This window comes from Epinephelus lanceolatus, chromosome 5 (genome assembly GCF_041903045.1).
Source record: "Epinephelus lanceolatus isolate andai-2023 chromosome 5, ASM4190304v1, whole genome shotgun sequence".
Taxonomy (NCBI): domain Eukaryota; kingdom Metazoa; phylum Chordata; class Actinopteri; order Perciformes; family Serranidae; genus Epinephelus; species Epinephelus lanceolatus.
Genome location: NC_135738.1, coordinates 33,720,292 through 33,743,687, shown reverse-complemented (window position 1 = coordinate 33,743,687; position 23,396 = coordinate 33,720,292). Strand labels below are relative to the sequence as shown.

At 40.9% G+C, this 23,396-nt stretch overlaps 1 protein-coding gene across 1 annotated transcript in view; it reads left to right on the top strand.

Moving 5' to 3' along the window:
- The window catches only part of cdh13 (cadherin 13, H-cadherin (heart)), a 476,360-nt gene that overhangs the window by 429,831 nt on the left and 23,133 nt on the right, over nt 1-23,396 (top strand). Inside the window, exon 13 of the mRNA XM_033635485.2 lies at nt 20,979-21,212. Coding sequence (XP_033491376.1) covers nt 20,979-21,212 — 234 coding nt within the window. The remainder of the gene's footprint in view (nt 1-20,978; nt 21,213-23,396) is intronic.

The following is a 23,396-nucleotide window of genomic DNA, read 5'->3' as shown; positions in this document are numbered from 1 at the left end:
CACTGCTCCCGCCCACCCTACTCTAAATTCAGCCATGTTGTTGTCCCACCGCATTTCCCCCTGACACCACCAGGTGCCATTAAACATTGAAGGTAACCAGCTGTGCATTATGATGACGTGAAAGGGTAACTTTTTTTGTCTGTGTCACACCAGAAGTCGACCAAGCGCCCCATTTCGACAACTTCGGAAAATGAAAAATGAAAATCTGTATAAATCTTGTGACAAACCATCCAATAGTTGAGTTGAGATATTTCAGACTTTATGGAATGGCAATGTCGGTTGGACCGACCAACCGACCTCGCCCTTGAGCCAAACCGTAAAATTCAATCTGCACCTCGTCCTATTTATGTTAAAGGTGATAGATTAGATACACTCGTGCTCATGCTGCTCTTAAGCCACTATTCTACCTGCACAGATACAGGCAAGGGGAACCATAAAAATTCCTTCACCCAGACCTTTAACAACCTCCTGAATTGATGCGTGTATGCGTGCAGTCTTTGTGCACGTGGTTCAAATGTGAGCAGAATACTAATATCTGCGACCCCTGCCTCGTCTCTTTCGCCTCACAATCTGTCATTGACAAGAGAAATTTGCTCCTTCCCCCCAGCGATCTGCACAATGATTGTATGACAACCCACCTGTGTAGACTACCAACAGGATATCGATTGACCCTTATATCTTCATCTTTATCTTTATGTGGAGACCTAAGATGAATGCCTTTCTAACCTGCACTGGAGAGGAGGAGGGTGAGAGTAAGTGCCATATGTGAAGACCCTGTACACAAAAAGAAAATTGGGAAAACATGTTCTGGAACAGGAGAAAAATCGATTGAAAGAAACAGATACTCAAGAAGGTTAGAGAGAGGTCTCTAAAAGCATTACATCATCCATTTTTCTAGGTAGGCTATATTTAATTACACAAGATACTAGAAATCTACAATGTATGGACCATGGAATTAGATTTTTACCTGCTGAATGTTTCTCAGTAACTTTAGGTCTTGTGTGTACCTGAAGGGGCGAGAGTTCTTCCCCAAATATGTATTTCTCCTTTGTCGTGGGCCGCCCCATGACCACTTTAAGGCGATTTGACCTTTTGTGCTAGCTTGAAATGGGAAGTATACTCTTGGTAAATGTTATGCATGGTTAGCAACAGATTGACTGTAGCTCCTGGTTAACAGCGTGAGGGCAGGTCAGCGGGAGCAGGCCTCCAGGCAGCAACAGATGGTGAACGGTGGAGCGAACAAACTACAGAGAAGGAGGGAAATTTGGACTGAGAAAGACAGGCTAGGATGGTGGATAGAGGTAAGAAAAAGAAGAGAAGAACACAGGATGTGGGGATTTAACAAGGTAGTGAAGTAATGATAATGCTGATGTCAAGTTCAGGGGTCACCTCGGCTGAAGAGTTTGCAGAAATGGGTCTATAGTCTGGAGGTTACACTCTGTTGCCATAGCAATCGACTGCACTCGCAGGACAAGCAGATAGAGCCATTTGTCACTCCATGATGTGTGAAGTTGTACACCTGAATGAATGTGTGATTGTCACTGGCATGTGCACATACATGCGCGTGCACATTCCAGTGTAAATTCATCTGTTTATTTGCATGCACTGGTGCTCACCCTCATCTCTGCATCTGTATTTGTGCACATTGTCTCCCTCCTCCCATCATGTGTTTCTGTTTCTGAGTTAATGACTGAAAAGCCACAACCCAGTTTTGCCTGGGCAGCGGCACCTGGCAGGCCGGCGGAGCGGCGCGATATTGTTTGAGGAGATATTGTTCCAACCTGAGCAGAGGGCTTGACGGGCTGTTTATATAAACTCTCATCAGTAGCTGCTGGTTTTGCACGCCAACAAATTCTCTTCTGCTCTCTGATTCCCCGCCGGGACGCCAGCTGTTCCCGCATCTTACCCCCTTCTCCTTCCTTCACATTAGGTTTTTTTTTTTAGATTCTGTGTTGGCGCGTCTGTGTGTCTGTGTGTGTGGTTGATTTCGAAGTTGTGTGTTCATCCTGATTTTTAATGTCTTTGTCCTGGTACATGCAGCGCCTCTCTAGCCTGCCCCTGTGCATCCACTCGCTGCTGTGTGTTGTGGTTCAATGTTTTCTCCTGCTCCTCATTTAAATGTTAAACCGCCTCCTGGTGGGAGCCATTTGTCATTGGGAGGCATGAATACATTATCAAAGCCCCAGTCGTCTGCAACACGGCGGCGCGCTCACACGTACTCACACACACACATAAGCAAACTTCAGTGTCTGCCGCAAACATACCTCCTATTAAAAACTCTTAAGTTATGCACAAAAGAGCTGAGCAGTGTTTGTTTTAAACACGTGGCCATACAGAGGAGAGACCTCTATTTAGAATTGTGTGTGTGTGTGTGTGTGTGTGTGTTTTTATCTGGATAACAGTGAGACAATCTCGTCACAGTCAAAGAGAGCTTTGTTAATTACAGGAGTATTAAGTATTACACACACATACACGGACCCAGACTGAGCAGTGTGATAAGTCTCAGCATTCATCACAGTCAGATCACATCCCCTCTGGTTTAAATCAAAAGCAGGAGGCAAAAGGAGAGAGAGGATGTTGAATTCTAATGGGTCACAGAAAAAAAAAAAAAAACTCTTTGGTGCTCAGATGGATGTAAAATTAAATAGGACTATATGTGTGTGCGCGCACGCAGCCCACATGTATCTGTCCATCTCTGTGATAGGTCCGCATAATAGGTTCATCATCTCTTCTCTCAAAAGAGAGGAAAAAAGAGTGACAGTGGTAGCCAGCTGTCAGAAGCAGAGATACCCGCTATATGTGTGCATGCAGGCACACCTTTGTATGCCTCTACACATGTCCATCTTCGTGTGGGACGTCTGCCGCCGTGCTGCCTCCTTGCCATACTAAGTGCTGCGAACCAGTGTGCCACTCATTGCCGTAATGGGCTGAGTAATTTCCCCGTTTCAGGCCAGCCCGGATACAATGGTTTCTCTGCTAAGTGTCTGTCATGTCAGAAGCACACAGTGAGGTAGCCTGGCAGGCTAAATGCAGATAGATAGACTCGTGTTATGTCTTTAGCCAGCTGTGATCAGGCAGCCTCAAACTACAGCGGGGAAATAATAAGGCATGATGAGACAGTGTGTCAGCCCAGTGCGCTGAAATCCTCAGGCCAAGAGTAGAATAGAGTAGGATAGCATAGAAAATAGTGGTCTTTTACATCTGTGAAGATACTTGTCTGTGTTTACAGATAGCTTGGTCTTCAGTTCTCCAGCTCTGGCTTTTAAATGCGAAGTGAAAGTCCACTAAACCCTGATTTAGCTATTGATCAGTAAGTGTTTGATTAAAAGGGGATTTGGGACTGAGCTGTTAGCAGATAGAGACATACAGTAGTAAATGCTAGAAATCAGCCATGACAGCCTGCTATAACTTTCCAAAGTATCTATTATACTAGAGCCAAGAGAGCACAAGCTGAAGAGCGGACTCTGGCTAATAGATTGGTAAATATAGTCACGGGAGGCTCAGTGTCAAGGAGACAAAAAGCAAAACATGGAAGTAAATAAGACAAGCTCAAGAGACATGATAGGGAGAAAAGTTAAAGGTGAAAATTAAAAAAAAAATCACAGGCTGAAGGAATAAATTGATTTTCTTTTAGTGGGATAGAAGGCTTTCCCAGATCGCATTTGACCAAAACAGGGTTATATGAATTCTGGATGTGTTTACTCTCCCCTGTCTTGTCTTAAGGTCACTCCGTGTGTATATATGTATATATATATAAATATATATATATATATATATATCACTCTCTTGTCAATCCCTTTATGGAGACAGCCACAGAGGCAAGCAGGTTAACTACCTTACTGAAATGTGTTCTTGCCCAGCCAATCAATGATGACCCTGTGTAGCAGTAGGCAGGGGTGACGCCAGCGTGAGGGTAGGAAATCAAGGCATCTTGACCCAGGATAATGGCAGTGTAATGGGATATGCTCTGGAAAGCGCAGAGGATCACAGCTCGACGCTGTCTTGCCTTCTGTTACCTCCCCTGTCTTGCCGCACTGCCTCATTAACCCCAAATACACACTGTGTCTTTTTCACTTTAGCGCTTTAGCACCACCTCCCCAACCTCTGTCTCCCTCTTCCTGTCCCTCTCTGACTGCCGCTGTCTTTCATGTCTCCGCTAGCAACGGAACCTCTCGGGGAAGTCGGCACCTTGTGAACAGGCTTGCGTTACGTCTGTGATTAAAGAATACCTTTGTTCAGCCTGTCAGGGAAGAAATGTCTCTCTCTGTTGTTGACTGTTATCGGGCCCTGCCTCTCTTGTGTCCTTGGAATACTGATTCATCCACAGATCAGAAGTTATCGCTGAACCTGGCACGCTAAAACAAACACGCCTCTGCCCACTCAGCAAGAGAGCCTCTGTCTGAGTGCAGTGATACCAGGATACTTATTTTGTAAAATACTGAAACTACTGGTTATGTGGAAAGTGAGTATAGTCAGTATGATTAAATTTTTAAAAAAGTGCCCCCCACCTCCTCACCCAGCACACCACTGTCAGGATTTTCCACAAGGGCTTCCTCTGTGGAGATATGAACAGCTTTGGCTGTAGTTTTAATGACAGGGATCCAAATGAAATGAGATGAGTGGGTAGTGGAGATGGAGGGGGATAGATAATGAAAGATGAAGTCAGATGATGGAATCAGGCAAACACGGCTGATGGAGGATTTCTTTCAGTTTATCTAGATGTATGTCATTAGACCAACATAGAAAATCTGTCAGAGGTTTAGTTCCTGATGAAGAGTTAAAGGCACCATCTGTGTATGTCAGTGTGTGTGTGTGCTTTTCTACCAAGGCTGTATGGTGGCAATGTGATGTGCAGGGCTTGGAGGATGTTTTAATTACACAGCCTCACACTTTCATAGTTGCTGTAAAGGCTACCTCAATTAACACCTTTCACGATAGAATTGGCACAGAACTGCTCTTGCCTGGGATATTTTCTTCCTCCTGTGCATGTGACACTTCCTCAAAGCACCCGTAAATGTACACATGAATAGTGCATAAGAATTATGTTTATTTGAGTAAAGTTTCCTTGGTTTTGTAGTTCTTAGGTACTTTGAGGTCAAGGTTACCAATATTGTATGAAAATGATTCCAAGTTTATTAAGCATTTTGTTTTGTAGGCAGATAATTTAGGAACTTTAAAGTGAAATATTCAAGGCCAAGAACAGGTGTTTTCACCGGCTTTGCGTAGGCTGAAGCTGGGCGAACCTCTGCTGGGATTAACATGATGTCTCCAAAGAGAATGTACCAATTGCTCGTAAGCTAACGGCCCAGACACGTCACATTTTTTAACCCTCAAATCTATCTTTTTCAATGTAGACGCGTGGAAGGTGCGCTCATAAGCGAGAGCAACACCGTCGTCTCTTTTCCAGTCAGGGTGAGTTGGCTGCACTCTGAATAAACAAAGTTTTGGAATGCAGCAACACTTACTGCATGTATCGTGACAAGGAATAACCAATCACAGCCAAAAGATATATATTTCTTTCTTGTGTAAATATAAGCCTTTGGCAACTGCGGAGGCGAAGTTCGTCATTTTAGTCCAGCGCTATCCAGATCTTTACAATCTATCCGACAGACAGTGTTTTAGGCCCCATATACACTTAAAACACCTTGAAGAGGATTAGTTCCTAACTCAGGATTTCTGCTATGTAAAGAAATGGACCGTTTCATTGCTATTCTGTTGCTAGGACAACAACTTTGGTCCCTGTTTACTTCCTGTCAGCTTCTGCATTAACATACATTCAAACAGGAAATACAAAGGGACCCATTTAGAATGTTTATGTTGTCCAGTTTGAAACGGTCTATAGCGCTGGTTATGGCTGCTTAACAACATTAGGCATAACCTGCCTTCTTCAAGCAAAAGGCTGAGCCAAAAACTCCATTTACACCTGGTATTAACATGTGTTCTGTATCTGATACGTTACCTCAGTAATGAAAGCCAATCCATGGGCCTTTGAATTTTCACCTGGTATTAATAAGCTTTCTTGTAATCTTTATCCTGCCTACATTGTGGGGTTACTTGTGGAGCTGGCGGACTTAAGAAATGCACCACATGTCAAGGAAAGCAATGGAGTTGCTCTGTCAGATAGTTGGTTCACCATTTTGCACTTTGGTCCAGTGACCAAAGATCCAAGCACATGCTTCAAATGTTATTAGCCAATACAATGGTTGTCATCAGTTGTCATCGGGAGTATAGATTTGAGGTAGTATAGCCCTACTCTGCTTCCTGTGTCGGGAACTCAAGTAACCATAATAATTTTGACAGGAGCAAAGGAATTGGTAGGTGCAGTGTGCCCAGTCTGAAGCATTGTAATGATAGTGGTAACAAGTGATAATGGTCACTTGATGATATTCACAATGACTGGATCCAAGCACCAGACAAGAGGATGCAATAATTGAGATATATCCAGTGTCACTTGTGATAGTTTTAAAAAGTACAAGTCTCAGTACAAAATTACTAATCACATTATAACTACTTTATTGTCACAGTAAACCATGAAAGTGAGACAGTGAGCTAGAATGCGCAACTCCAGGACCCTGAAACCAAAGCAGCTAAATGGTCTTCACACCTGTGCTTTTCCCAGTGTAACAAGTCAAAAGATCTGTTGTGAAAAGAGCCTATAGACACTCTGGGAATTGGGAGCAGGTGTAGGCGGGGGGAGAACAGGTGCCTGTATAGGGCCCTTAATCATTTTTGAATATGTAACTAATTTGGTTTTATTGCTGTCTGAACAGTAAAATGAGTAAACTGTTTAAAAGGAGCCTTTTATAATCAGTTTGTACCAGCAGGTCATTAGATCTTGCTTCAGTGCTGTGAATAGTGTGAGTTCAACAAACTTACTAATTAAAGGTGTTTCTCTTCAGTGTATAGGGACTTGTTTTTTTTAATTTTGATCCAACACCTTATCACAGTGAAAATCCTGTTTTTCTGGGAGCAGACCAAAATAAAAAATTTTGGTGTTTAATTAGTCCACAAAAAAGCTTGCAGTGTAAGCCCACTTCAATACCCTCCTTCTCCAATCACTCAGTATAATAGCCAGCAACTGATAACCCAAACTCTATTCTGAAAGTAATTTGCCAGACTAGCAGCGATGCACCTGTCCCCAGCACTGCTTCTCTCCCCGAAGTCATCTCTCTTAATGGCTTGTGCCTATTGTAATTGGCTCTGGCTGGTTTCATTTACAGTTCTGATCAGCCAATCAGATTAGCAGGGTGTCATGTGATAGTGTTTGCAGAAGCCCCGAGGAGATCAATGAGTGATGGGACAGAATGAAGTGGGTTATCTAAAGGGAGTTTTAACAAGGTCTGGGACTTAAATAGTGGCAAGACGGATAGAGAGGAAAATACAAAACCAGATAGGGTAGCATATCTTACAGCATGACACTGAACGCACAGAGTGGCAGAAGTAGCTGCTCTTTCCATGGAATCCACTGAACAGAGGAAAGTCTTTTTCAATTTTAAATACTGACATCACCTTTTCACTACATTCAGGATTTTTTTTATCTATGATTTTATTTATCTATCTTCTATCTATTATGCCCTTTGTCCCATTTTACTGTAATCTGGAGTTACCTACAAGTATTTTGTTTGTTTGTTTTTGGACTGGACTATAAGCTGATAAGGACCTAACTCCCTTTGGACTGCAAGAGAGAAGAAAACCCAAGACATCTGATATAATACACTTATCCTATGAAGTTTAATCAATATTTCAGCAAGATCCACTTAAAAAATTCAAAGCCAAACAACAGAGACTCCAGTTTATGTCATGTCAGATCCACAAGTGCTTTGTAATGTTTTTCTAAGAATAAGTTGTCTTATTTTAAAGTTTAAATGGGTGGCATCATGGTGCAGTGGTTAGCATTGTCACCTCACAGCAAGAGGGTTCCTGGTTCGAACCTGGCATGGGGGGTTCGAACCCTAGGGTGGGGGAGCCTCTCCATGTGGAGTTTGCATGTCCTCCCCTTGTTAGCATGGGTTTTCTCCAGGTTTTACGGCTTCTTCCCACAGTTCAAAGACATGCATTTTAATTGGTGACTCTAAATTGTCCGTAGGTGTGAATGTGAGCATGAATGTTTGTCTCTCTCTATGTGTCAGCCCTGTGATAGTCTGGCGACCTGTCCAGGGTGTACCCTGCTTCTCGCCCCCTGTCAGCTGGGATAGGCTGCAGCCGCCTACGACCCCCAACAGGATAAGTGGTTATTGAAAATCAGTGAATCAGTTGATAAAGTCTAAAACCCACTGGTTTGTGAACTAGTGTTTTGAGGCCCCAAGTCTGGCATTTTGGCTGTCACCATCTTGTTTTTTGTGGAGACAGAAGTGACAATATTTGAATGGATCTGACTGAGAGCAAGGACCTTGTTGTGGGAATGGCTTGTCAGTCACGAGGTAGCAACATCTGGAAGCATACTCTGCTTTATCATCATTTATCATCTAGTTTTATCCTAAATTGGACCATAATTTATACATAAACATCACATCATATTGAAGACTTTAAACTAGCAATTGAGACAACAAGGTCAAAAGCATTTCTGAATTGGCTGTGCTTTTAAGACCCTGGAGATAACCCGTGGCTAACCCCTAACCTCTAACCCTAACCCCCTAACCCTATTACAATTATTCAGATTATCGCTTTCTTGTCCTTCTAATTTGGCTTGCTAGGGAAAAAAATCTGTCTAATTAAGGCTTTCTGAACTTAGGGGGAGCTGAGGGGGGGAACACCACCTAAATTAAAAATTCCACTATGTTATTTCCATGGCCTAGAAAGGTTTAATCAATATTTGTGAGCATGAGCTGCTCCCTCTCAAAGCCAGAAACCAGAGAACTAAGTCTCAAACTTGTCATGGGGTATAAAGTCTGCCGCTGCTTCATAGACCCTGATTTTGTGAACCCACAGTTTGTTTGTTTGAAGACAATCATGTTGTCTGTTACACGAGTATAACATCACAAGCTCCAGTGTGATATTGCTTTTATACAACAGTTCAACAGTTAAATAAGCAATGCTGATTAAGAAATGTTGAAAAATGACGACAAAATAGATCATTTAAGCATTTTATTTGTCTTCCGCCAACAAAAATAGTTCCCTCAGGACTGCGCTGTCACCGTTGCTATGTAACACAGACATGGTGCGCCAGGCACTTACTCTTTACACACATTTATCTGCACGTTTCCATTAATTGTGCAGCCGGTGAAATAAGTCTCTGGTGACTGCATGGTGGACTGTGGCTTCACAGGCACAGCCGACTCTGCCTTCTGATCTGACAGTATGTTGCTTTTCTCCAAGTCATTGAGCTCCGCTGATGAAACACTGACAAACCTGGATGTGTGCTCAGATGGATTCAGCTTCTCCTCTCCCTCATCTTCCTCTGATGACCATTCATAGTTCAATTCAAAACTTATTTTAGGAAATAAATCCATATTTTTGGCTGTTTGACAGTGGATGAATTAATTAGCCTACAACGCAACTGCTGACCTAACTGACACTAACTGTCAGTTTTGATTTGATTGTTGATTGCAATCAGCTGTGAGGCGGAGTGATACATACACAGTGAAATAACCGTGATGTTGTACTCCAATATTATCACGGTTTTACTGTCTCTCGACCAATTAGATTACAGGACCGGAACTAACTGTTCTATAATTTTACTTACACCATGTCTTTGTTTACCTCCAGCCTGATGTAAAACACACATATATCTCTTTATGCATCCTAAGTGTGAAACATTTTGTTCAGTTTGCTGGGCTCTTGTGTTGTGTGTTTTTTTCCCTTATGTAGTTTTATTGTCTGTGCCTTGATTCCACTTTTGGTTGTATAATACAGGTCTACACTTCCTGTGGAAACGCTTTTCATAACTGAGGACAATACCGTATAATTCTGTTCAACATACAGCAAAGTGTCACAGAGTGAAACCTAAACATAATGTGTACTCATTGTAGCTCATACTGCAGCTGGAAGTGCTTTTAACAAGAATGGACTCAGGAAGCTGTTAACAGGAAATGAAGAGAAATGGCATGGCTCAGTATGGTGCTGTTACTGTAAGACACTGTAAGGTGATGGGGAATATATTTAACTAGATTTCAGCAATTTTGCTGGTATGGCAGACACTTCATATAATCATATACTTTTCAAAATCACTCACCTTCAAAGCTCCTTTCCCTACTGCTCTCCTCCCTTTCTCATTTTAGATTTTGCCTCCATTTATCTTTTCTCTTTCTCCTCTATTTCCTTGCTGTGGTCCACCTGTGAATTAGTCTTCCTGACTGTTTAGCTGCAGCATGATGTATTGTGACATTTTCCAATGAGTCATTTCTCATATGCAAGCCCTGCTCCTGGCTTCTTCGAGTCCCTGCTTGTTGTTATTTCATTTCCTTCATCGCCTACTTTTATGTTGCTGAGGAAAAATAATCATAGTAATAACAATGCTGAATATTTTTAGCCAAGGGCATCATCCACTGGTTATATGTACCTAAGCTGTCTTGGTATTTAATGGTTGTTCTAATGAGAAAAAGAAATGTAGCCAGATAAGAATAGTCTTGTTTTAGCTTTGTCCTTGGTGACAAACTCTACAAGTAGGCCTTTTTTAATCCTGTGAATTCAGTGGTGCCCAGAACACTTGCCAGACTTATTTCACAGTGAGAAAAACTGATCAAATGTATGGACTTTGCCAAAAATGAAAATGGAACTGGCTGTACTTCTACCCTCCCCTTCAAATTTGTTGTGCTCCTTGCCTTCACCTCCTCTAATAAAACTTCACAGCTACAACACATTTTACCCCAAGAGGAAAAACCAAGTGCAAACAGATCATGGATTTTATACTCACCATACCGTGCAGGGGCAGAAATTGGTACATTTCAAACTGCTGCCGGTCACATCCCTGTCTTTCCTTCCTCTTCTACAACAATGAGGAGAAAAAGTCAGACAACAGAAAAGGGAAAAAATACAGCGATAACAACAGAAAGTGACAGTCAGACATAAAGAGAGCATTAGCCTAAAGCCAAAGTGTTGGGAGCAGACGAGAGTTTGGGGGGTAGATAGAGAGATATAAAGAGAAAGCAGGGGAAGAGAGAGAAAGAAAGCTGAGTTTGTAGCCTGTAGCTGCGGATTAGCCCTGACGGCCCCAGGAGTCAATCAGTCTGCTTGCTCCTCTCATCTCTGGGCAGACGGAAGAATAACAGGGCTGTCTAACTGCCAGCCACGGGCAGGTGGAGGTGTGGGGAGTAGTGGTGGACGATGGAGATACAGCAGGAGGGCGAAGCCTAAAGGAAGGAGGTTGGAGGTGATGAAGTTGGCCTTTGCAGAAATTCCTTGATGTCCATCTTTGCTGCACTCATCCAATAAACACTGATGTTCTGCAATACTTGTACACTGCAACCTAAAATTAAAAAAAATACTGTAAAATTGGTCTAAATATTACAATAGCATCAATACAAATTATCTGTATGTGAAAAACATTATGTGTTCACAAATGAATTGGGAATGATATCCACTTTCACCATGATAATGCTTAGTGGATTTAGTAAGACTGCCTGGGATAGTTTCATATCTGTAATGTTTTTATTATATCCACATTTTTTTGTGTTTGCCAGTGGACATTATGTAAATGTCCCGTGATGCAGTACCAGCTCATTTTTTTGTGTTCCTCAACAGATTACTGACTTCAAAATGAGATCAAGTTTAAATGGTTGCCTGGTGTTTTAAATGTTTGTGTTTTTCACTGGTCTGGAAGCAGAGTGAGATGTTCTTGACTTTTCAGTTTATCTTAAGCGACCAGAAATAAAGTAATGCCTCTTCATTACCATTTAAAATATAATTACTATGTAGTGTTACTTTAAAGATGCCACAGTCAGTATTTTTGATTTTAAAAAAAAATGGATAACATGGCCATGTGTAATGTGAGAGGAGTCGCTCATAGTGATTAAATCGCAGAAAGGTATCACTAGACTCTGCAGACTCTCGTCTGTGTGAGTATTCACATAGTACTGTGTGGACAGAGTTTGCATTTGGTGTTTAGGCTTTGTTCTATGAATATGTAAACACTACATATATCAAACTAAAGAGGAGACCTGCTGTTTTTATACATAAAAGACATTTTATTCTATCTTATTCCTTACACTTGAATTTGCACATTTTCATTACAAAAAACAACGCAATGGACAAAGAGCTGAGGAAAAATGCATTTTTGTCAAAGATAATCATTTCAGAGTACAAAATACATTCACATTTACATTTTTTTGTTTTTTCTCGTGTCCTTGAGTCAGTTTGAATTGTAAAAATGCGGTTTACAAGCTGCTTCATTTCTGTAAACATCTTCCTGTTTCCAGCTGATCTTCTTCTTTTTTGTTTTGGAGAAAGCAGTGTTGTTCTGTTTCAAAAGATGTGTAACAGCGCCCCCTACCTTATAACAGTGAAAACTTGGATTGGCCAAATATCTTGTCACTGGCTTGGAAACATTGTGTCATAAATGATGGAAAATCTTGTCAGTGACGCGGATAGTGTTTATATAACAGCAAACAACTATTTGCTATGTAAAGAAGTAGAGAGTTAAGTCAAGCTACCTGTGTTGTTTCCGAGCTTCTCTGTTTCTTTGTTTTGGAAATTGGTCCAACCACGAATGCATGTTAGTACATGTGAGTTCCTATATGTGTATTCCACTGGCTAGCTAATCACCGCCAATACCACTGATATCAAGATGGAATTATTGGAAGGGTAGTGCCCACTCTGTTAGCTCTGTCAGCACTGTTACCGCTGTTACTGTTGCTGATGATGCAGCTGCTAGCCACCAGCTAAGCCACCTCCATGGTGAGAGCTTTGAGAGCTGAGAGCGTTTCACAGAAAGTGTTTGCAAATGAATAGTGCAACATTTTAAATTGGCTGCCATATTGCAAAGGGTGTGTTGGATATATGTTCATACATACATGATGCCTGTAGTAGAATTTGTCTTGTGCAAGTGTTACACCATTACTGAAGTTGTCTGCCTGAACTGGCTCGTGGGCTTTGCTCCCTTTATTATTGAAGAGGGACTTGATGGAGACAATTAAAGCTAATCTCGCCCGTTAATTAGTGTAATTCCTGCTCTGAAACCAATTTATCAGAATCAACCCCCACTTGTGGAAAGTTAATTTTAGCTTTGGACTGTTAAATTTTTCAGTGAAAATAATACATCATTAATCATCTCATTTGTACAAAAAAACACTCTTCACTTGAATAAAGAAGTTACTTAGCTTATGCAAGTTTCAAAACTTTCTGACTTCATCACTGCAATCTAATTAAACCCTAAAGGAGGACAAGATGGAGAAGCTGTAGAGCAAAACAGCACAGGGATTTTGATCTACATTTGTCTTATTTTACCCTGTCATGAAGATGCAAAATGTCAGAGCCTCGAAGGTAATTGGATTACTTCAGATTCGATCAAATGTATTCACTTGCAGGTACATTGGAATTAAGTTTAACAATACATTGCAATGCGCATGATCAACCACTGCTCAGGGGAGATGGACTGTAATCAAGACAAGGAGGGAAAGCTTATGAAGAAAAATGTCTTTCCTAATATATAGGAACACTGTCCTATAAATGCATAGAGCGATGCAGAATTGCCGCAGCATGGCTCCAGGGATGACGATGTCTGTCTGCTGGTCTCTCAACAACCACTGCATAGTTTTCCATAAAATGTTGTACAGAAATTCTGAGTCCCCAGATGATGAATCCTACCGTCTTTGGTTAGGGTTCCTCAAGTGCCACCATGAGGTTGACAGTTTTTGTTTTTTAGTTAAATGACTCTACAGCTTTTAGATGGATTGCGATGATATTTAGTAAAGAAATTCATGTCCCCCTCAGGATGAACTTTAACAATTTTGGTAATCCCTGAACTCTCCATCAGTGCCATTATCAAATCAAAATTTTACGTTGTCCAAATCTTTGGTTTATGACCAAATACAGGAAAAACTAATGGTGGTAAATAATGATAAATATTATACCTGCTCATTATCTCTTAGCATTGTTGTTGTAAGCATGCTAAAAACGCTCATATTTGCATTAAAGAAATACTTCACCCCCAAAATAATCATTAATATATCAGTAACTCACCCTGCATTACTTTAAATTTGTGCAGAAAACTTAGGTTTTCTTGCATGCCTCCACGGTGAATGAAGAATCCAAAAACTGACAAAATTCTTGATAAATTGGACTAAAAGGAGGCCATGTTTCACAACAGCAAAACTATATCAAAACATCCGTTAACAAACTCTCACACAGCTCCTGCAGTATAATTGAACTCTCATTCATCCAGTCGAATGCTCAGTACTTCCCAAACACATGCATCTTCCTAAAAAAAAAACCTTACTATTTAAAACACTACATAAACAGTCTCACCCATGGATGAGCATGAGTCAAGTTCCCAAACTGCATGTGCTAAAAGAATGTTGTCTGTAATATCACGTCTGACCCCTCTCACATGGTGTGTGAAGAATATCAGCTTTTGCCATCACACGGACGATTTGAAGTCCCACAGGCTCGATTGAGCAGGTTGAGGAACTCATTTGTTCCTCAGTTTGTCCACCTATTAAATCAGAATATGGCTTCTAAGTACCCTGGGTCAGCAGATAATGAGTAACATGTTGCACTGCATTCAGTTTTCCTAATGTGTGTTGTGATTTGAGTGTTTGTTGTATGAGTTTGTTGTTTGGTTAAATGTTGTTTTGATTTTTTGTATATATGTGTGAAACAGTTGAGGTCCTTGTACACAACACAAATTTCAGAATTTTTCTGAGTGCATGTGTTTGAACTCTGTTTTCCTGCTCCCAAGCTCATTTTTTGGCCATGAGTTCTACTGACACTCACCCTCACCTGTCATTTCCTGCTCCTTTCAGCGCAGAAGTGTTATAAGTAGTAAGGTTTTAGCTAAAATGCGTGTGTTTTGGAAGTACTAAGCACACGACTGGATGAATGAGACTTGGATCACACTGTGTTAATTGTGTGAGATCGGAAATAGATATTTTTGATATAGTTTTGCTGTTGTTAAACGCAGTCCCCGTTTTACTTCAATTCATCAAGAATTTTCTCAATTTTTTGGATTCTTCATTCACAGTTGTGGCATGCGAGAAAACAAAGTTTTCTCCGTGAAGTGAGGGTAACACAGGATGAGTGATTGATATACGTGTGATCAGTTTTCGGGTGAAGTATTACTGAAAGCTCAAAGCACTGCTGTGTGTGTAAATACAGCCTCACAGTGTTGCCAGCATGCATGTGGACCCACTGTTAATGAAATTGTTGCCATTTTCTGGGAACTATAGCTGTGGAATAACACACCATTAGAGAGCTAAATAATAGTAACATTCATAGAGATACAGCTCTGAGTTTCAGTGGAGTCATACATTGTAAGAGGGAATGTGGGCACAGAGCTGGAACAGTACTTAACTGCCATATTCAGTAGTTATTTGCTGTGGCTGTTGTTTCATTACTCTCTACCCACCAATGTGGCCATTAAGTCTGACAATTTGTGTTTGGGACGCAGCAATTGCCAAAACAACAAAATAATTGAGTTAGTCACTCTGAGAGCGGTTGTTATCTGAGTTAGAGGAAGAGAGTTGAGACTTGAATAACACACAAACACGGCATTACAGGATTACACACACACTTTCTGAGAGGCAGAGAGCAAAGATTTTAATTTTTATAACACTTGTGTAACACTGATTTGGCCAATCTGCACCCTCAATTCTCTGGGCACTGTTTTTGCAAGAAATGCACATGGAGATTGAAACCATCGTTAATTAGACAGGAACTCTCTGCTGCCAGTGTGATAGCTCAATGTCGTGATGAATTCATTTTCGACACTGAACAATTCCAACAAGACAATGAGAGGACTCTTGTTTTTTTGTTACATATTTTCATCACCCTAGAAATTATCATGTTCCTTTGGCATCACAGCAAATCATCCCGTGTCCCTTCTTCCTGTAGTATCACTTACTTTGTTTTTGATGTACTTTATAGTGCCGTACACGCAGAGATGGCTCGACACGTAGCGACAAAAAAACATAAATTGCCTGTCTCCTCTAGAAACTTGCAGCATGTTTAATCAGAACTTTTGTGACAAAGCGGTGTGAAGTAGAGGCCAGCAGACAAGCTCCATTGATGCTGTGGCAGGCTGATGATGACATAGGCATGATGCAACGGAGATAAGGAGGAGCAGGAGAAGAGAGGAGCAGAGAAACGAGTGATTAGGTGTGGGGAGTATTCATTTAGGAAGACAAACAGCTTCATTTAAAGCTAGCCAAGCACAGAGGCAGTCTCTCCCACTTCAGATGGGTTGAAATTTGCATCTTTTCACTGACTGGGGATCCAAGCGCCATCCTCACTCTCTTGGGCTCGAGTGATAATGGATTATCTAAGGTCTCGCCTGAAGAGCTACTGTCTTTGATTTGCTTTTCAACACATTTTCTGTTCGCTCTTGCTAAAGTAATTCCTCTCTGCTCTTGATCTGCAGCTGATATTGTCACAGCCATACTTATCTACAGAATGTAAGGGCTGTTTGCTGTTTTGTTTCATTCCTTGACTGCATACAGAAAACAAGCGACGGCAGCGATGGCAGTCATTTCACGTTTATTATACAGTAGAAATGCCTAACTCGCTACCATTACATTTGATTTCTCCCTGTCTCTCCCAATCACAATCTGCTGATGGCTTTACAGCTGGATATGAAATTAAAGTTTTGAGCTCAGCAAACAAACAGATCATGATGATTATCTGATAAACACACCAGTGGTAGGTTTCTCTGCAGGCTGTTATGAGGCATAAAATGGTTTAGCTTCTACCATCCATCATTCATTTCTCTTGTGTCTGCTGTTCTGAATGAAAGTATTGCATTGCAACTTTTAAAATATCTGATGGAAGTATATTAATTCACTCTGGCGGAGTGAGTATTTCAGCTTTGTTAATGACCCAGTGTGGGCTGGAGGGAGGGAGAGTAGCCTTTTCTGTGTGTGTGTGTGTGTGTGTGGGGGGGGGGGTCTCTATGGGTGTATATGGAGCTGGATTGTAGCTGCCATTATCCTTGAGAATCAGCACCTACTCATGCCTTAAAGGTTTCCGCTACACTTGACATATATAACGTTCATGCATTCACACAAATAGTAAATATTTAGCACTTGGATACTTGCCTCTATCACCCTGCCAGAGGGATTCAGCAGCCTGGGCAACACTTTATGTTGCTTCTGTTTAAGAGGCTGTGTGTGAATAAAAAACCGTCAGCATGGAGATGAGAAATTTTCCATCTGAACTATTTTCAGGTGTATTTGACATTTCTGTTATGTACCTTGGGGTATTTTCCAAGGTAAGCAGTTTCTGCACATATACAGAGGGAGGACTTGCAGTAGCCTATGTGGTAGAAGTCTATTGCAGTGCATGTTTACACCCATGTCATGTGTGTATCGAAATCCAAATGAAAGACATTATGATAACCTTACACTAGCGCTTCCTAGGGTTTCCACTGTAAGTCAGTGTAAAGAAGCATTGTGGACATTATGGACACATTGTCAGTGTCCATATGTAATACAGCAGGATTCATTCTTCAAGTGAAATGCACGGGGCTGTAGTTAGAGAGATCGTCCTTATATAAAGAATTTGGAGTGTGGTGTCTTTTTTAGCCTTTCCAAAATCAACAATGCAAGAGCAGAAGTATATGAAATGGAAAGTATGTTTACAATTTGCTCTAATGTAAGGTGCAAGCTGTTAGCATGTCCAGTTAGCATTACTCCAAAGCCAGAGAGCATCATGAAGGGGTTACTTTGCTGATTTTCAACCAGCTTTGTATCATAACAATGTGTCTAATATGTGTAAATGAACAATGTTAAACTTCCCTCCATCTTACCAGTGGCCAAGTGTTCCTGCTCATCTCCCAGCTCAAATTCACCAGATGACGCATTTTTCATCATCCAGTAGATTTTGGTTGGCTCCAGGGCTGTTGTTGGAACTACAGATAGTACTTGTGCACTTTCACATGCCTGCCACCACTGACGCAAAGGGTGTAGAAGGGGATCAAGAGAGAGACCTCAAACTGTAGAACTGCAGTGCTGATCAAATATAAACCAAGATTTTGTTACTGTATTGTCTTTTGTCGTCATATTTTAGTGCCCTGTTTGGCTGTAATATGAACAGGAAGGTGAACAGGAAGGTGTCTTACTGTTTCCTGTATTGTAAAAATGGAGGCTAAAAAATGAGGGATCAAACTGTAAAACCAAGCTCAAGATTCTGTTGCCTATTTCTTGTCTAATTGTATTCAGAAGCATATTTTAGTGGAGTGTTTAACTGTAATTTGAGATTATTTGTAGCCAGCTGGCCACCATATTGTTTCCTGTGTCGAAACGGACAAACTCACCTTATGTCACTCATCAGCGAGAGGGTTTATTGGTCCAGTGTGGCGTAGTGCATTCCTGTAGTTGTAGGTCTTCTACCTCTTGAGCAAAAGCAAATTTTCCTCTGTTTTCTCTCGTCATGTAGCACCAATTTCAAAAGTATTTGTGTCTTTCTACTGCATAGAGAGCCTAATTTTATGAAAGACCACCATTCCAGTAGTAATATAACTGCTTTAACTAACCAGTTCCATTTGTATGGGGTTACAGCCGGTCTTGAGAAGCAACTGAGCATCTTCACTTAGCATTAGCAGCTCTACCCTGCTCTTTATTGAATTTGGAGAAGTTTATACCCCAGCAACCTTCAGCTAACATTACCCAAGTTAGCGTTAATGTTTGTCAAACACATTGGTTAGTTCTTAATGTAATAGCTTTTTGTTAAAAGGGAAAACATACTGCAGTAATTAAAAGTATGCAAGCTACACAGGTTAACAACGTTAGAGCACGTCTGATCTCCCATTTTCCACATTGAACTTATAATACTAGGATTAATTAGCTTTACAATACAATACAACAAATACTTCTTTTATATCTCGTCTACATGGATTATCAACAAATGAGGAAGCTGATGTTTGCCTGGGACATGCAGCTTTACCTCAGTTTATTAGCAGGACATCATATATGTAGCCATCAACTGCCTCTTTAAATCGCCTGTATTACACTGTTGTCACTTTAAAACAGGTCAACTGGAACATAACGATTTCAGCCAGAGATACCATTTGAACCAACACACATAGTTAAAGACCCCTTCCAAAGAAAATCAAGTGTTTAACCTTGTTAACATGCCAGTATTGTGTTTTTATATGTTAAAGGAAGGGGCTAATTTGCATATTCATAGTTCTGCGCATAATAAATTAGGCAAATTGTGCAGAGTTACATCTAAGCCATTTTAGGGCACAATGGGATTTCTTTTTTCATTAAAAAAATCAAAATATGTCATTTTGATGAACAGAGATGAGTTTTAGGGCTTTAATCAATGCACGCAGAGGAACTTTAATTTAAGCTTAATTAGTTAGTTAGCAGTAGTTGGTGAAATCTCTGTCATTTAAAAGTACAGCCATGGGCTAGAAATGATTTTGTCTGTTTCTTTCTGAAATCAAGGACCCATTGTTTCAAAATTTACGTGAGTGGTAAATTTGCCACTGTTTGAAAACTGTGTACATTCAGTGATGGATCGAAAAGCTTCATCATATTCATATCTGGTTAAAGTGATATTTCATAGATCAGTGGTTCCCAGCTGGTTCGAGGTTTCTCCGTAGTCATTAGTTCAAGGTCTACACAGTTTAATTCATTTAGTGTTATAAACTTGCATTTGCCCATTTCGTCCACTTAGTTTGCTGTCTCTTTTAAGTGGCTGTCCGTTAGTAACTCACTCTACAGCAGAAAACAGCACCTCAGAATAAAAGCTTTGTGCTGGTAATTCACTGTACTTCAAAATAAAGTGTGTTTTTTAGAGTCAGTTGTGGTCCATTCAGAATGGACCCATGACCCACTTTTGGACCCTGACCCACCAGTTGGGAACCACTGCTGTAGATAATCAGGCTCTGACCAAATCTGCCTGTTATTAAACTGGAAAATATTTAACTCATCTAAGTCAAGTCTCATATTTTAACTTGAAAACATCCCAGAGTTTTTGCCTCATTAGATTTTTTGTTTTTTTTTATGTTTGTCCTAAAAAGTTAACTTTCACCTCATCAGCATTTCATGGCGGGAACATTCCCTGCTCAGTGTGTGCAGCTTTCTCTGGCGGCGCCGTAAAAACCCAGACTGGGTTTCATTCCAGTGTCACTTGACATTTATTGCACATATATCTTGACTTGTTTTTTTTCCCCCTCTCTGCCCTAAATTGTCTGCAAATATTTTTTTACCTTGAAAAGGTAGAGGAGACCCATTTTCCAATTACAGATCTTGTCTTTAGGTGTTAATTGCTGACTGACCTCTGGAGCTGTTGTGGATGCCGTGTGGATTTTTTAATAACCTCTAATCGCAGTGAAACAGAGAGCAGTAATAGAGAAGAGCCAAGATGCTTTTTAACCCAGCATCCTTCAATAAGGTGTAATCTCATACAAACACAGGAGCCGGCCATGTGCCAAGTCAAAATGTTCCCTTGCAAGACATGAGCCACTGTGATTCATGCTCTTCCGGCATTAAAATGACACGTTGTGTTTTATTTGGGTTAAAATAGGTCAGCAGAGTAGAAAAGAGCAAGATGCATCTTATTAGGATTTTTTTTGGCATTTTGGTTTTTAAAGCATCAGGTCGTTGCTTTGCTCTCGGATTTAAACTGAAAACATTTTGACATAGCAGAATGAAAAAACATTTAAAGGAGAATTAACTTTAGACTAATCATGAGTACACTGTGTTTTACTGCAGCCGCATTGTGTTATTGCTCTTGTCACATCTGCCCAGATCGTTACTGTTCACATTCTCCACACAATGATAAGCATCCAGGCCTACAGCAGAGCACTCAATTTCGCAGAGTGAATCAATCAACACCTTTGTCTTTGCTCTGTCCTAATATGTGTACATTCTGTGTTTTTCCAGGCAGCCCTCCAGCCACAGGTACCGGCTCATTGGTCATTTACCTGGAGGACTACAATGACAATGCTCCTTATGTGGTACCGTCGGTAGCACGGGTGTGTGAAGACACCCATGACATCAGTGTGGCCATAGTTGGGGGGCGGGACAAAGACCTTCCGCCCAACGCTGCACCCTTTAAGATAGAACTGGGAAAACAGCCTGGCCTCGATAAAACATGGAAGGTTACCAGGGTCAACTGTGAGTATTTTATTTTGAAAAAAGATTGGTGTGCTTTTTGACTAAACTTAACTCAAGTGTTATATATTTATATGGAAGCCCATTTCTGCCAGTGTGATGAAAAAAAAACAGTCTGTAATGCATTATGATGAGAAACAGGGGCGATTGCTCTGAGACAACAAGGGAGGCTGAACTTCCCCTAAAATTTCATAGAAGAAATGGTCAAATATGCACTATTTAATTTACATTAAAATAAGAATTTACGTTGCATTAAACGTGTGCTAGGATGTGTTTCACACCATGACTATGATGTTTATCTAGCCTGAGTGTCAGACTGAAGCTCCCAGAACCTTCAGTCTGACATGGCTTCCATTGAAGGCGATTTACAAGGGGGAGGGAATTTGATTTTTCCCTAACCAATCAGTAGAGATCAACGACTCACCCAGAATCTGATGTCATTAGTATCCATGCCTCAGGGGTGCCGAACACAAGCGAGCATTGCCCGTTTAAAATGTCTCCATCGTTGCGCACGCCCAGCTGCATCGCCATTAAATCCAGTTTAGCAGCTTCCTTAATTTGGTCCTCCATTAACGCGAGTAGTGGCGAAATACCTCGATAGCATCGTTAATGTGGTCTGTAGGATCTGTAGTGGTCACCATGGTTGCTATCCTCACCAGTTACCCACCGGCGTACAGCTTGACATCAGCGTGGCGCTGATTGGCTAATTGCTAGACCTGCCCCCACCCCCGACGTTCATTGGTCCTTCCATCTTTTGGACGAGATAAATCACAAATTCATTGCAGTATGCCAGACCAGAGATGCAAGCCTACTCAGTTGAGTGGGCGGGGTCTATGGTCTGGAACCAGGCTAATGTTTATCACCAGTTTTCAAATGCGACCTCCCTGTCATACATTCTCGTGTCAGCACGGTGGATGCTTGGAGGCATCCACCGTGCTGACACGAGAATGTATGACAGGGAGGTCCAAGCATTCCTATGAGACAGCGCTGAGCAGGTTTTTTTCATGCAAAACGAGACAGTCATTGGATAAATGCGACAAAATCGTCACTTCCAGGGAGGCTCAGCAACCTATCCTACAGAATTAAATTCAAAATAATCACAACTCTAAACAAAATAGAATAAACTTACAAACCAATACAATATACAAAATACCCTGTACAAATAATCCTGTACAAATATAACTTAAACTACAAGGGTTAAGTTCAAAATCATCACAAATCTAAACAACAATAGTAAGGAGAGAAAAAAAAAAATCTTACAAACCAATCCAAATTAACTACTTAAACTACCACACTCTAAAAATAGGTACAGCTCTGGTTTGCTTCAAGCCAACACTTAACTTTTTGTGAAGGTTTTCAGATTAGTTATTGATTTTATTTCAGTTGGTAATGTGTTCCAGAGTTTACAACCTTTAACTGAGAGAGCTGACTGTCCAAAAGTGGTTCTACAGTGTTGAATTCTGCAGTTTTCCCTCCTCTGTGCTTCTTGTTATTCTGTTACATTTTGAAATACACATTGGCATCATCACATTTCGACGCCCAGTCCCATGCGGATATTTGCTGAGTGGAGTCTTCTGACAGAGTGCCGTCCGGAGTTCCTTATTACCATAAGCGATATAGCTCATTTTCACTGTTAAACCCATCTGAAAATCTTTGAGGTGTGTTTTGCTGTGGTTCTATGGCATGAGTGTGGTTGAAAAACGGCTTCAAATTAAATGTTCCTTTTATAAGTTACTGCCTCGCTACAATATGACATATTTTATGATGTAAACTTAAAGTGAGTTTCTCCTGTTTGAAAGACCAGCAGCCGCCACTGATGAGAAACTCTCCTGACGTAATGACTTAGTATTTCAAAATAATTAGTTAGTTTTCACCAAGCGCTTTGAGCCCACAGGGTTGCTGAAAGACTCCCGGAGGGAATGTAGAGATAAAAATAAATGAAGAAAAAAAAGGTGTGCGAAAGGGTGAGAAAAGAAAAGTTACACAAGTCCATTTCAGTGCAATAATATTCCAGTGTTAACTTTACAACCTGTCATACAGTGTGTTAATATGAGTCCATGCCGAACACAGAGCAGAGAAGTCTTAACTAGTACTGATCACATGATAAGGATGAAGAGTAAAATGATACACAGATGGAAGGGAGGAGGAGGATAGACAGACAACCAAGACATTGATTCAGAGTTGCAT